Source organism: Corvus hawaiiensis, chromosome 4, assembly GCF_020740725.1.
Source record: "Corvus hawaiiensis isolate bCorHaw1 chromosome 4, bCorHaw1.pri.cur, whole genome shotgun sequence".
Classification (NCBI taxonomy): domain Eukaryota; kingdom Metazoa; phylum Chordata; class Aves; order Passeriformes; family Corvidae; genus Corvus; species Corvus hawaiiensis.
The window spans coordinates 256622-272472 of NC_063216.1; the positions used below are offsets into that span (position 1 = coordinate 256622).

The 15851-nt window shown below is 44.7% G+C and overlaps 1 protein-coding gene across 4 annotated transcripts in view; it reads left to right on the plus strand.

The window, feature by feature from the left end:
* Positions 1-15851, plus strand: part of IQSEC3 (IQ motif and Sec7 domain ArfGEF 3) — a 99972-nt gene that overhangs the window by 33333 nt on the left and 50788 nt on the right. For all 4 annotated transcript variants that reach the window (XM_048299976.1, XM_048299980.1, XM_048299979.1 and 1 more), the window contains exon 2: positions 9214-9294. In XM_048299976.1, the coding sequence (XP_048155933.1) occupies positions 9214-9294 (81 nt within the window). The remainder of the gene's footprint in view (positions 1-9213; positions 9295-15851) is intronic.

Here is a 15851-nt window from a genome sequence, read left to right on the forward strand (position 1 = left end):
GTCCAATTTAAGTACTATTTCCAAATCCCTTCAAGCTGCTATCTTTTATAAAGGCACCGCATATGCATGCAATACATTACGTTTGACTACTTTAGGGTCTGACTTTGTACAGTAGATATTTGATCTTAAGTTTCCTCCTATGGACAATTGCTCTCATGTAGATTGTCTCTGGTTATAACAGAATTAGTGCACAGATAATTGAGAGTGAATTTATCCTCCTTAGTTCACCTTGAGTGAGTTATTTCATCCCATTATAGCTGAAGCATCAAGAGCCACAAAACTGCACCAAGTAATGCCCCACCTAGCATGAGAAATGCTGAAAGTGGGTCCAAAACCTGACCCCAGACTTTGCTTCTGGCTATCACAAGGAGATATCAGTCAGACTGGACCCAGAAGCCAGCATGGACTCTTCCCCCGCAGCTGATTCCTGAGCACATCCCATTCCTTTCCCCACTCTTGCTCATTTCTAGCATGTGGGAAAACCTGGCAGTTAGCCCAACTGTGCCTGGTAGACTTAACAAATGGATGAGATTTCCTTCAAGTGTTTCTGGGTGACAAGATGGACTTGTCAGCAGCAATTTTCACTGAATACAGTGAATTCACAGGTGACACAATTCAGGTGAAATCTTTATGAGAAGTAGCCTGTCACCAAGAGAAAACCATGTGTTTAGGTCCATGGCAGAGGAACAGACCCTGCTGAGCCAGAACACGAGGCCACAGTTAATTTTCACCATCTCCCAGATACATTGCTGACTCTGATTCTAAGTCCAAAAATGCCACCTTACATTAAAGAGGGTCTATCACTACATGCTCAGACCCTCTTTGTACACATCCACACACATTTGTCTAGTGGTCATGTTCTTCGTACTGAAATTGCTGCAAAACACCACAATTTCTTTCCAAAATCCATGCACCCATCTGCCAGTCATGCCACATTTTCCCCCAAGAATTTCTTCAAGGTAAAAGTGAAGATGTACAGGAGAAATGCCTACCACTTATATGGACTAAAGTAAGCTGCGAAACCAACTGTTCAGGAAGATATGGCATTAATCTCCCCATCCCTAGAAGCAGATGGTGATAAGTGAATGGCACATTTGACATATCTGTTGTAGTCACCCAATGAGTTAACCAAAAAAAGATCAGATCACAGCAGCATTGGCTCAGACCTTCTTCCTCCAACACAGGAAATTCCATTTCCCCAGCACGGTGCCCTGTGCTTATCCTTCCAAGCTGTGCTGTTCTGAAAACCCCACAATAGCTCAGAGACACACATTTGTGTCAGTGTCACATTGGATTGTCACTTTCCAAACAGTAGTGTATGTAATGCATATGGTATTTTATACTAGCAAGGGCAATTTTGTTTTAAGACATTTCATAGGGTCTCTAAAATCGACATATTCTAGTGAGAAACTGTAAATACTCTGGCACTGGGAATCTCATCTTCATCCCATCTCCTAGCACTGAAAAAAGAAATTTATAGTAATGCTATGCAAAGGATGTATGACTTAAAATGAATTTTTTTACCAAGAAAGAAGACAATGATTAAGCAGGTGCTAAGTAAGTTTTAGAGGATGAGCGCTGATCTTTCAATAATCAAATTTATAGAGAAACATCATGGAAGAAGACATTTTCTCCAACACTCATGAGATGATCAAGACAAGACAAGTTCCAGACTACAAAACATATTTGATTTTTCATTTCTGGCAGGCAAGCAGAGAGAATAGATGCTCCTGGCAAGTTCCTCCCTCTTCTTCCCTCCTAGCATGACTTTGAGTGGTAGAGAGAAGAAGCAAGAACAGCTTTGAGAATGCTAAAGAGCTGTAGGATGATAGGCACTCAGGTGGACTGAAAGAAGGGCTGCCATGCATCCTGGTGAGGCTGGGCATGCCTGTGTATGTTGTATATTCATCCATCATGCTGCCACAGCACAGAGTTTCTTCAGCAGCTTGCTTTTGTTAGGCAGGAGCTATGTGCTGGAATGTAGACATCATCTAGACACAACTTCATTTTTGTCATACAATTAACTAGGTATCTAAGCTTGTGGAGGGTTACAGACAGAGGTAGACAGGCAGTGGCTAAATAAGTTAAGAAAATGCTTGATCCCTGCATCCTAGCGACACTCAGGTTGGGATTGTAGTAGTTACTGGGAATGTAAAATAAAATTATTGTGATGCCTAAAGATTTTTAGCTTTTTATATTTTTCATACATTTGTAGCTTTGTAGGTTGCTAATACATGGCTGTAGCTCCCAGTACTTTTCCTACCCTTTTCCCCTACATTTTAGAACAATAAGCTAACATTCTAACACATTTCTGACATACTGTTTAGTCTTATTCCAAGAAGAGAACCAACTACAAGGATGTTCTGTTTTCCAATCAGAATCTGGAAAGACATAACCAAGTGGGCCAAAGAAGCCCCTTGACTGATTCCAGTGGGCCAGTACCTGGGGAAATATTACCTAACCAACTACTCTCCTAATTGGACAGTATATGATAGGTATGCTAATCAACTAACCTTATCAAAATTGTAGAATTACTGTACCACATGCAGGTTTTGCCATATTGTGTACTTGAAGGCTTTCAAGTAAAGCTTTGCTTTTATATTACCATTTTAACGTTGTTTGGGAAGGTTTGTTCTATTTCCAGGCAACAATAGCTTCAGGCTTGTTGCACTCCTACACTTTAGTGTCTTGGGTAATAAGGCCCATGCCCCTTAACACAGAATTTTCTCAGTCAGTCACATTTGTGGTTCTGGTTTGTGTAACTGCTTTTCTGAGATAGCCAATATCAACTGTTCAAGAGGAAAGATTTAAAAACAGCTACAGGCTTTCTAATGCTGATAAGTTTGAGTCCTATACATTGGCTTTGGAAAAAATCTGCATTAAGTACTCTAATAGGATAGTCCTTAAAATGTCCAGTTCCTCTCTGAATCTTATCAAATTCTTGCTGTCAACAGTATCCCATAACAAATGAGGAGGCCATCAAATTTACAGGGACTTAATGAACTTAAATTGCAGAAATTACTTTGAATTTATTTTTAATCATGTATGTTTCCTTACAATATGAACCCTGCCCATACTCAACTGCCTCCAAAACACCAGTCTAATGCCCTACAACTGAGATGAGCCATTAAGACAGCTAGAAAATTTTAGTGGTATTCTGCAGTGAAAAGTGAAGAAGTGGGGAGAAGCAGCTAGTTGTTAGACAGTACTCTTTTGGAAACAGTGCCTTTTTGAGATCTCACTTCAACTCTCAGTTCCAGTCAAAAATAGATCTATCACAGAAGGGAGGTGATAGAAGGAGTAAGGTCTGCAGCTAACCTTAGCTAGGTTGTGTCACAGCTCCATTGGTAGGTAGAGGTAGCATTGAGCTACATTTTGGGGGAGTCAGAAGACTGCAACTGGCCTTTCATTAACTTAGCATTGCTAAATAATTCCTGTTTGTGGTTCTCCAGTGCTCATCTTACGAAATGTAACAGCCAGTAAAACTTCATCTGAGATGACTTCAGTTCTCCTTTGACTCTTTCTGCCTTTAATCTTCCCCTGCTAGGCCATGATTTTCTGCGACTCCATCTGTTCTCTTGGCAGTTACCCGAAAAAAAGGCAAGATAGAGACAAGTGGCAAAAGACTCCAGGAAAGCTGAGATATCCAGCACTACAAACAGTGACTTTTGGTCAAAGCCTCTGGCTTTTCTTCAAAAGGCAGAGGTTTAAAGAGAAAACAGAAAGGCTGCATGAGTTGGACTAGTTATTTACTGATAGCACATTCCTTGATTCAGCATTGTCAGATTTCTAAGAACTGCTGTGTGCTTGGGCCAAGGGCAAGGCTGCTGGATATGCAGGCCAGTAGGGCTCAAGGATCAGAACCCAGAGGTTAGTAAGTACTGGCAGTTGGGGAACCCAGTGATCTTCATTTATGGAGCATGCCAGCAATCCTACACAACTGACCAGAGCAGTGGGATGCAGAGGTGTTGCAGCATGGTAGAGAAAAGCACGCTCTGTGTACTCATAGTGAGAGCAATTTTCATTCTGTCTTGTTTTGGCATTTCTTGTAGTCTAAAATCATTCATGCAGAAAAACACAGAGCTGCTCTTTATCTCTGGGAACAGGCCACACAGGATATATGTTTAATTAAAGCTGACTGCTGGAGAGCAGGGAGCGCCACCGTTTTCCATATGCTGTCTGGACCGGGGTTTGCTTTTGTGGGGGTGCAGGAGAACAAAAAGAGGTTAGGTTTGTTTACCATAATGCAGCTCTCAGCAGATGGGCATCTCTATTTCAAGACAGCTCTCATCAGTGCTAAACTACTGGGCACTGATGCTTGGGGGGCAACACTGACTGAGCAGAAAGCCCATGGCACTTGTCCAAAGGGAAGATACAGCATTAAGGGAATTTTAGGAAAGTTTGCCCTCCTTTAGCCCCGTGATGTGCAAGCTACAGAGACTTTAAATTTTTGGCCCTCAGTTCTTGTTCCCTCTACAACGCCAGTTTTTAAGAGAAAAGAAGCTTATCCCCTTGGGAGCCATCGATGAAAGACCAAGGCAGCATGAATCAGGGGCCCCTTTGCAGCACAGTCCAACTTTCTGAGAAGCCAGAAAGGTAGAGCTAACTCCTGAGCTGACTAGACAGCTTGTGCTAGCCAGGAGGTTGGGCACAAGCCTCTCTGAAGTTCATCACAGAGCAGGAACTGCTGTGGCTGGACAGTTCATTCACAGATACCCCTATTGAGGCTGTAGGCAGCTGGCTGGAGGATACCTCTTGTCAGGAGCAATGTTAAAGATATCTGAATAAAATTCAGTCAGCTGTTTTCTCTCAGAGGAGAGAGGGCTAATGTTTCAATTGACAGCATGGGTAACTACTGGGCCAAGCTATCTCTGCATTTAAGATAGGTCTGGACTGTCAAATCCTTGCCTCCGGAGTGTGCATCCCAGCTAGATGGAGCAAGGCACTGACAGGCTCAGGCTGTTCTCAGTCTTCCCTTTGCATCTGTGCTTGCCTTTGTCCTCTGCTGCTCCTCCACACACGGGTCTCATAGTGCTGGAAAACCTTACCCCAGCATGCCTCCTCCTTCTCTCCCTGAGCCCCTTCCTCTTTTGTGCCACCCAACTCACCCAGAACACCTTTTCTTCTTGCTGGTTTTCCCTTCCAAGCTTTCCTCAGAGTACAGACCAAGAGATAATAATTTATTTTTAAAGCAATAAATTGGAAATAGAACAGTTCAGCAGTATCCTGGCAGATGGGGAGAAACTATCTCCACAATCACCTGCCTGATCTGCCCGTGATAGTGTGTGTTTAATTTCAGTCTCTGCAATGGTTTGAAGAAGGCAAAGCAGAGGATGTACAGAAAAACACAGGCAGAAAAGCAAGCCCTGGGCCTACCCTTTTAATTGCTCGACCATTGCCACCTACCAGAGGCATTTAAAAAGAAACAAAATTACAGATCCACACTCCAAAGTAATGAGTGAAGTTACATTGCCTCCCTCCCTGTTTTTCAAAGGCTGAAACAACCTCATGCTTTCTAGGGTTTAACTCCTGAGAGGCCGCATATTCAAGTTATGTAGCCTTTCTGGCTTATGAAGTTAAGATTTGTTTAAAAACAAAATAAAAAGGCAGCATGGAAAGGAAAACAAAAAACAAGAAATCACCATCAAAACTATTATCCTGACTTATGACAGATACTAAATATCTCAAGGCTCACTTTAAACTTCAAACTTGCAAAGGCTGACAACACCACAGGAGGAGGAAATCCAGGTAGCCACCAGACATTACAATCCTGACAGGCCCTCCTGAATCACAACAACAAAAATAATGTCTTACCTGAAGACTTCGCAGTGTTAGGAAGACAGTTGCTTTCCTGGAGCACTTCCTTGAGGCTTAGAAGTGGCAGTGAGGCTCTAGGACACTTGCCTTTTGCACCCAGAGGAGAGCAGCTTTGTCCTGATAACAACTGACACACAGCCTCTTCGGGTGAGAAGGGATCAACTTCTCCCACAGGTTAACCCTCTCCCAGCTCCTGTCTGGGTGCCACGATGCAAAAGTGAGGGTGTGGATTTGCAACATATCAGATATGTGCAGGATCAAGAGATGGAAAGAAAGAGGAAAAGGAACAGAAGTAGTCTCCACGGCAGAACCCAGTTCCTGTGGTGTATGCCTGGGGAGAAAAAAAGAGAAAGAGAAGCAAGCTGTAAAAGAAGAGTGCGAACAGCCCCAGAGCTCCAACTGCTCCTGGGCATTTGGAGAACTTGGATTTAATAGGAATAATAAGATAACCTTCCCTGCTTCCAGTCATGGGAAGAGCTTTCAGCACAGGCTTGGAATACCCATGTGCAACTCATATATTTACCTCCATCAGGCAGTATCTGCTCCTCACCACCTCCCTGGTAGATTCTCCATGAGAGTCATGGCCCCTGGAGTGGGACATAAGGATCCCACTGGAGGCAAATTTCTGCATGTGGGCATGATCAGCATCTGGTGGTGGTACGTAAGGGGCACAACTATTCCAGAGATCTTGGGATCTCCATGGTTCAAGACAACTTTGGTTTGGGTAGAAAACACCCAAGGCTGTTGTTGAGCACACATAAGAAATCATGAGAACCAGAGTCAGGAGCTGACTGCAGCTGCGGTGCTCAGAGTGTGCTAATTCTCTGATGAGGATCTGGGATACTTTTTTTTCTTAAACTGCCCACAGGAGACTGAGCCTAAAGTCCTGAAACTTCACACCACTCTTCCTTTCCCTGCTTCCCTTTTACTTTTCTTTGTGTTTCTACCATGATAATTAACTAGCAAGGCATTTCATCTATATATAAGCTACTATTTCTTAGGTTTTTGTCCATCCTTGTTCCTTCCTCTTTTTCCCTGTTTTTGCTCCCTCTTGTTTGCTTTCTTCAGGTGCAATTAGGAATTGTCATTGTGCATCTGCTGTTTGAATAAAAGCAGAGAACAGTGTAGTTAATTTAGGGAAATGTTTAGATTAGAAATGGCTGAAATGTGGGGTGTCTATTTTTTAAAAGATTTTTTTTGGTAGCTGTTGAAGGCTGTAGAGCAGCTTATGAGGAGCAGCTGAGGGCACTGGAGAAAAGGAGGCTGAGGAGGGACCTTATCACTCTCTACAATTCCCTGAAAGAAGGTTGTAGCCAGGTGGGGGGTTGGTCACTTCTACCAAGTAACAAGTGGCAAGACAAGAGGAAATGGCCTGAAGTTGCACCCGGGGAGGTTTAGATTGCTTATCAGGAAAAATTTCTTCACTGAAGGGGTGGTCAGGCATTGGATCAGGCTTCCCAGGGAAGCCGTGAAGTCACCATCCCTGAAGGTAGTTAAACGACATGTAGACGTGGGGCTAAGGGACATGGTTTAGTCGTGGGCTTGGCTGTGTTAGGTTAATGGTTGGACTCAATGATCTTAAGGGTCTTTTTCAATACAAATGATTCTTTGTAAATGAGCAGTGTGATAGGATGTAGGAGCTGGAGTATTTGTGTGAGCCTGCTTGAAAACAGACTGAAGTACGATCCCACCACTTGCTCGGTCTCTCACTCTCTCACTGCCAGCATCAGAGGGGAGACAGGCTGCGGTTGCTGTGGGGACAATTCGCCACCACTGCAAGGCTTTGCCTCCTGCTGCCTTCTCCTACCGTGAGTAAAGCTCTGCTTGTGGGAGCGGCCGTTGCACTGAAACCCCATGGCTCCTGCCACAGCTGCCGAGCTTCTGTTACCTCTTGCTTGCTGCCCCGGGAGAGCCGGCCCTGCCGTTCCTGCTGCCGCTCCGAGGTTCCTGCTGCAGCCCATTTCGCCCTCCAGCCCGTCCGCCATCGCCGCGTGAGGGAGGGCGGCGGCCGAGCTCGCGGCACAGCGCCCCCTGCCGGCGCGGGAATCCCCGAGGCCGCCCCGCCCGGCCGGGAGCCACCAGCGCCCCTGGCGGCCGCGAGCGGAGCTGCGCCGAGGGGAAAGCGCCGGCGGCCGGGAGCGGCTGGGCCTGCGCTCCGCTGCTGTGCCTTGGTGCTGCCACAGTTACTGTTGCTGGCTTGCCTTGTTACACACACTAGTAAAGAACTGTTATTCCTGTTTCTCAGATCTTTGCCCGAAAGCCCCTTAATTTCAAAGTTATCATAATTCAGAGGGAAGGGGGTCATATTCTCCATTCCAAGGGAGGTTCCCGCCTTCCTTGGCAGACACCTGTCTTTCAAACCAAGACACATTGACCACAGCCCTGACCAAAACCTCCACTGAAACTGACGTAAGGAGCATATGAAGAAGAGCAAGTGGCAACCACTTGGTAACAAAACACCAAACCAACAAAGAGCAAGGAGACCCCAGACCCCAATAATGCTGTTGGTCTGGACTGTCGCATGAGGGATGGGGAGTTTAGGTCATAAAGGTATAATTGTCCAGGGATTTATTTGTTTGGGGTCCCTCTTTTGAGGCACCAAGGTCAAGATACCAAATACCATAACTGATTTTTTGCAATAAACCTATCTAATGGAAATGAGAGCCCAGTGTCAAAAACTTCTGTAACACTAGGATTTCTTACTTTGGATGAAATCTTTTGTCTTTCTTATCTAATAAACATATTTTTGTCTTTTGTTTTCCTGTTTTGCTCAAGTTTTTTACTTCTTAGGGTTTTGCTTTTCTCTTCTATGGTCTCTTTCTCTTGTCATGGTCTCAGTCCCCATACCTGTGCTTGTTCTGTCAGTTCTCCACTACTATTCCCGGTAATCCCCAGCAGTGGTGTGCTAAGGCCATTTCTGTGCTCCAGGGAGGTTTCACGAGAATTGTCTGCAGAGGTTATTTAGCCACTGGTAAGAAAAGATCAACTACTTCACAATGTATAGGAAACATATGTAAGAAAACACATATAAGGACATATTTCTGTCCCAAAAGAAATAGAACTAAAGACAGACAAAACTGTTTTTCATGAGATGTATGGGATTGTGAAACAAATGCTGCTAGAAGGAGAACTTTTGGGTTGTGCACTTTTGCCCCATTCTCCACAGGCTGACATCAGCATGAGAACAGGTAAGGTAAGGGAATAGAACTCTCAGCCCCCTTTTCTCTGCTCTCCTCCACCTTGGAGTAAAAAATGTTCATATAAGAATTAGACTACTCTTTCAGCATCACTGGGAGTCACTGTCCCCTTGGAACAGCTCTAAAAATGGCATTCTCTCTTGAGCTTTCTGCTGAGTGAAGTGAACACTGACCCACTGCGGTTTGTTTTTTCTTGCAGGAATGAAACTGTTTTACACCAGTTCTGTTGCCCAGCAGCTGATGCAGAGCAGAAGCCTTCATCTCCAGACTCCTCACCAAGGTGGGAAATTGTTGCCAGCAAGATCTTTATTTTTTCTACTTCCTTATCATCCATCACTGATCTTCCTGCCCCAGACAAAACTCACATATTACACATGCCAATCCACTTCCATCCTCCCCTACATCCCATGTTCCCAGCACTGCTGTCCCTTGCTTTTCCCTCCCAGAGATTACTGTTTGTACTGTTGTGTAATTGCTTGCAACCTCCCCCGACCTCCACTCACATACACACAAAATGTTTTTTCAGCCTCTTTTCAAATATCTATCTCCATCAACCCACATTCATGCTTGTACCTCTTCTTACTGTATGTGACACTGACATGCACATGCTTCACTCTTCTCCTTCAAATTATTTAGCTCACTCTATGAGGTTCCTGGACACACACTATAACCTTTAAAGTATAGCAAAAGTCACCCAACAAACTCAGGGTTCTGTCTCACACCCTGAATCAGGGTGGGGGGAGCATTTTTGCCTGTGTCAGATGGTCTGAGCCTGCCCCCAAAGAACAGCTGTAGACAGGTACTATTAACTATCACCAGCTTGTATCCAGTACAGCCAGGTGTGGGGGCACCAGCAGTTCTCAGCTCTCCCTCATCAGTGAAAGATGTCAGTGCCAGGACCAAGGAGTCTGAGGAGCTTCAGAGGTACTCGAGACGCACATACGGCATTTAGCTTCCATGCTTGGCCTTGTCCCTCTGTTCTTGCCATCTCCTTCTCCTCTCACGACTTCCCACCCCTACATCCTACAGACCTACTCTGTTTTTCCAGGCCTCATCACCCTTCTGAAAATAGCAAAGAGGTTTCTCTTTAAAGATTTCTCTCATTACGCTGCTAGGCTTACATCTGACCTTTGGCACCTGTGTAAGAAGCCTGAGTTACTAGCACGGCTCTGAACAGAACTGGGCAGCTGAATTGCAGTAGTGAGGCTACTGCATTTTTTAAATGAAATTTCTCTTGTTCTTCTCACTGGAGCAGGCTGTGGTTTCTGATTTCCTTCCAAGAAAAAGTGTGAGTGCTGGACAACTGTGAAGAGAACAGGGGTGGGTGGGTGTGTATGCTCAAAAGTAGGGTTTGGCTACACTTGGAGACAGGGTAAAGAAGCAGGACCCCTCCTGCCCATGTGTGTATGAAGGTGGAAGAGTTAACCCCCATGATCAGTCTGCGCTGAGGGCTTTCAAGCATTGGTAAAGTTTGCATGACAGCCCTTTCATGGCAGATGGGGAGATGGCAAGGAAAAGGAGGCAACAGAGGAGGAGACCATGGAGATTTCTGTGGTAGGGAAAGCCACCTCTCCCTTACATTTCTGGAGTGAGAGAATTTTGTTTAAGTGCTCTAGTTTGTCTAGAAAAAAGGCTCAATTTTGCCATAGTGTTCTATCTTCATACCCTCATCCTTGACCCTGCCCCATTCTTGTCCTAGCCTCCATCTTATTTCTGATCAGTTCCCTTAGTTTCTAGAATGTTCTTGTTCTACAAGGCTGTCAGTCCCACAGTCTTAAGCTCTAGGATAATTTTTGTCATGTTCTTTGCCAGGCCTTCCTTTTGTCCTGGTGATTCTGAAAGGTCCTGCCTATCCCTTGAGCCTGAGTTTGCCTGCCCTGCTTCTGCTGGGGTCTGACAGGTAAATTGAAGAAGTGATCATGTGTTTCAGTAATTTAACAACTTTGCCAAGTTGCATCCAAAGACAAGTCTGAGCCAGGAAATCCTGAACTGGGGATGAATGACCATGACCCCTATAGCAAGTTGCATCTGGACTTCTTGTACTGATCTATGCCTTGTACTGATTTGATGCCTTTTGCAGCTTGTCCCACACTGCAGGCCTCATGCATTCCTTACTTTTTCCCCAGACTTTCTCATGTTCTTGCCTTTTCTAATGCCTCCAGACCCCAATAGCAGTCCTGAATCTGTCTGTGTGCGACACAATATTCTATGCAGAGAAAAAGATGGTTGAAGCCACCGTGGCTGTTTGAAGGTGAGAATAGGCACAGAGAGTTATTAAACTCACCAGTTAAATTTATGCTGGCCATAAAACATCTTCAAGTCTCTGCCAGGTCCTGCAGTCAGACATGGGCTTCCTTCATGTCCGAAGTAACATGTGCAATGCAGTGAGGAAGGCAAAAGCATGACGGAGAGGGAAAAACACAAAGTCAGCATGGAGCTGATATCCATATGCTGTTGTGGAATGGCTCAGTAGGCTTCTAGGAGAAGCTCATCAGATCATTTACAGAGTCTGTCACCCTGCTCAAATCATGAACAGATTCCTGATTGAACCAAAGCAGAACAAAAGTCAATCAAGACTGAAATATGTGGGTCAGACAGCCTGAATAGGCAATCAGTTCCTGGGCGAGCCAAACATACCCCTAAATAAGCTCATCAGGGCTCCCAGTGGGAGAGCCTGGTACGTAGGAGCTCCCTGTGCACCTCTTCTGAGTGCCACTGAACGGACAGCCAGTCACAAGTGGTGCTGTTGTGAATTCTGATAAACCAGCTTGGGTTTATTCTCTCTTTTCCCCTTCCTGATGGTTTCCCTAAATGAGATAAATCCTGTCAGAACTGATGCCACTAATAACCATCAGCTATCTAGTTTTAATTAGAATTTGCTTCATTAATGCCCCAGCTCCTCTCTGCACAGCAGATTAAATAATGTACTTGCAGCTCATTTACACAAACCCCCAAACTGCAAGGCTGAGCTGCAATCCTTTAATTAAACAGCCCAGCTGATCCTTACCGCTGCCTCGGCTCATCAGTCTAAGCCGATTAAAGAGAATAGGGACTAATAAAGAGCATAAACAGGGAAGTGACTCTCGGCTCTTCAAGGGACTTGGAGACTCCAGTGGTGATCAGCTGCTTTCTCCTTCTCTAGCAGGAACCATACCTCAGCCCACATCCCTTCTGTTTGGGACCTGCAAGAACGGTTCTGTTCTCAGCAGGAACCCAGCCTCATCTTGTGGGACAGGAATCCTTTGGGGGACTGAGGTAACACACAGCAGAGAAGGGGAAGACAAAGAAGGACATCAAAACAGTGAGATGAGTGGATGCCTGACTGCAGAAGAGACCAGCAGGACCAGCCATGCAGCTCAAGAGAGGGGCAGGAAGAGAAGCAAATGCAGGGAATAACAGTAGGAGGTTGACTGCAAGGAACAATCTGGGACAAAAGTTTGTCTCTGCTTGTGGTCTCTGATGGTCATTGTTGTTCTTGTGTGGTCTTCCCTAACATTTCTCTGCAAGATTTCTATCTTTTTGCTACCAGCTAAAAATGTCTTGGCTTCACATGGATGGGAATGATTAGGAACATGTCAGTGTCTAACCACTCAACAGAAGGCAACTCAATGAGGCAGTTGAGATTATTCCCACTCATCTTGTTCTGCTTTGCTTCACTGACTGCCACAAGCAGAGCTAGCCCTCTTCTCTCCTCCAGCGTGTGAATTCCTTGCGGGGAAGTTGCAGCTCCATGAGTTTAGCAATGCAAATTTCCCACCTGGCTGCTTTGCTGGGTTGCACCAACAATTAGCAAAATTGGAGCTGTAGGCCATGAATATTAAGAGACAGATTTGATCCCAGATTCTGCCAAAAAGCTCAGAGCCAAAGTACAAGATGAGGTGATGGCAGCAGCAGGCAGATTTCTGTTCCTGAACTCTGAGGTCTTTCCCATATCAAAGGACAGTATAAATCATTCACCATTGTCTCCGCTGGACTTGTACACCACTGGCTTCATGACCGTAAGCCATCTTGCAGGTTGAGTTTCCTTTGGGGATGCCAAATATCAGGCTGAGTGACATGAAGAAACTCCAGGGATGGCAGTAGGAGCTAACCCTGCTCCTTTACTGAGGTGCTGATTAGACTCTAATTTAGCCAAACCCTGTAATTTCATAAAGCAACGGCTCTTTTTCTCGCTGGCTTTTGCCTATTAATGGCAGGGTTTCATTCTAGGCATTTGAATAGCCTAGTAATTGCATTTCCCACTTCTCCCAGTCACATACAGTGGAGACTGGCATCCCAGAACAATGACTTTAAAATGTGTCCAGCAGCAACCCAGTTCTAACAGGATTACATACCATTTTCCTTTGTGTGAGGTAATAAGGCTGAGATGAGAAAGATTTGTTTCTATTAGAGTAATGAGAGGAAATGACGGAGTCACAATTGGAGGGAACAGTATATTCATTCAGTTGCCTTTCATGGGCTTTTCGGAGTCTGCCTCTGTGGTGCTGAATAGGAAATCAGCAGAAAATCACCTCTCCTCCTGTGATGGGAAAAGTTCTACAGAAAACTTTAAGCATCAGGGGTAGGTCTGCTTTGGCAGTGGACTTGGGAATAGCACTGGAGTGCCAAAGCATTGTGGAAGATGTACAGATGAGACCTGACCTGCTTTTAAGGCAAAGGAGACAGAGTTCTCTCAGGAAGAGGAAGCAGTCTTCTGGAAGTGCTTGGATGTGTACTGAGAAGAAGGGCTAGGATCTGAAACATCTTTGGAAAAGTTGGGCAAGCTCTGTTCATATTTTCCTCACTTTCCAGAGGGAGACTGCTGCTTAGATCAGGGTTAAAACATGATTAGTGCCACTGGAAAAGTGTTTACTTCATGACTGTGGACCAATGAAATTATAACTCAATATAGTTTGTAGTTTGAACAGCTGTGGACTCATTTCTAAAGTGCCTGCTGGATTAGTCACCATAACAGACTGGCTGCTTCCTGGCACCAGTTAGTAGTAAAGAGACATGTGAACCACTGGCTACTTCTCCAAGCCAGCCTTCCTGGCATTTCTGGAGAAATTCCTTCTTGCCCCATTTGTGACTTATCAAAGTACTGAAATGGAAGTGTGTGTTCTTGCTGGAAAAAGTCCTTGGTGCTTGTTGCTCCATTTTTATATGTGGGAGGCTGATAAGTGGATGGACAGATTTTGGACAGTTTGTTCAAACAAAACCTTCAAACATCTTTCCTCCTAGCTCTCTGAGCTGCATGAGTATGCTGCACCCTCAGCAGCACACGCTTAAAGCCCAAAATCTGATTTCATCTACTTCTGGACATCTCTGTCTCTGAGTCTTCATGTCTCTTTACCTGAAGTCTCTGTTTCCATTGTACATGCATTTGTTCTTTGTCCTGTGAAGTCTTCCTGGAAGATGTTGACACAAAGGAGCCATGAATATTATCCACTGCCCAGTCACAGCATCACATCCCTCTTTGACTCCCCACTGCTGTAGCCCAGGAGCATCTCTCCTCCCACTACAGCTCTCTGGATCCCCTGGATCACTCTAGGTCCTCTAAAAGTTAGATCCTCCAGAGAAATTCCCAAGACTTTGTTTGGGTTGTGATTGCAATGTTCATTAAGGCTGAGGCCCATGAAGTTGTTAAGAACTGAACCACTCACCAAGTGGATGCTGCCTCTGGACATTACTGAGGTACCTTGAAAAACAGTATCCATCACTCTTTAAGCACTACAGTTAAACAACTGAACTACTCAACATTTTATCTTAATGTGTGAAAGACTGACCTTGCCTGACAGGACAAATACAAATCCAGTTCATGAAATGGGAAATTATAATTTCTGATTTAAGATTGCTGGCAGGATATTGTATATAGAATCTGGAGGTCAGTGCTTCATTTCAGCTCAGAGCTGCTCTGTGGCTTTGGCTCAGGTGTGAAACATGATGATGATTCTAGTCTGTATCAAATCAGATTTATAACCTCCCACTTAAACAAGCCTAACAACTCTGCCTGATTGGCCCCCAGCTGGCAGTGTCAAGTGCATGTTCCTGCAATTAGTGGACCATGGAGGCTAAATTCTTCCCTGATTCTTAATGAAGAAGACTCCAAGTCAGTCTTAACAGGATGTGGACATGCCAGTGCAAAGCAAGCCCCTACACCCATGGTCTTGTGTACTCTAAGGACAAATGACCACACACAGAGCTCACCAGTCTGACTTCTTTCACTTGCCCTGAAGTCCTCCACAGCACCGGTTTTGAAAACACACATAAGTTTGAGCAACATTTCTGCTTTGCTAGCACATCCTGTTTGTGCTTCTCATTTCTTTTCCTTATTGAGGTCATGGGCATGAAGAGAAGATTTTTTTCCCTGCTTCTTAACAGCTCATCTACTTCTTATTCTTCCCTCCCCGTAGACTTAATAATCCTGTTCCAGATAGTACCACTGGAGGTTGCGGGGATGCTGCAAACAGGCAGAGATGGGTCAGCAAAGTTCACATAATTATTCCCCCAGTTCACAGTTTTCAAAGTTTTGATTCCAGTCTGACACAAAGTTGTGGGACAAGAGTAATGTCTAGACCCATATTTGAACTCTTCCTAAGCTGGGGAGTGAGAAGATTCCTCACTTTTTGTGGGTATTTTGTACAGTGAGGACTAGCAGCTTCAGTTGCTTTGTAGGAGCCTAAGTCCAGAATCACAAAGATGTTTACTGAATGTAGATTTAAAGCAAATAAGGAAACACTTAGATTTATATGCAAAAAATATTTTAGAGCACATCCTTAACATCGTAGTTACCAAGAACCTTGGGAATCTCTTACAGGGAGGTATAATTGGCAAATCTTCTGGTACTATGACCTGGGA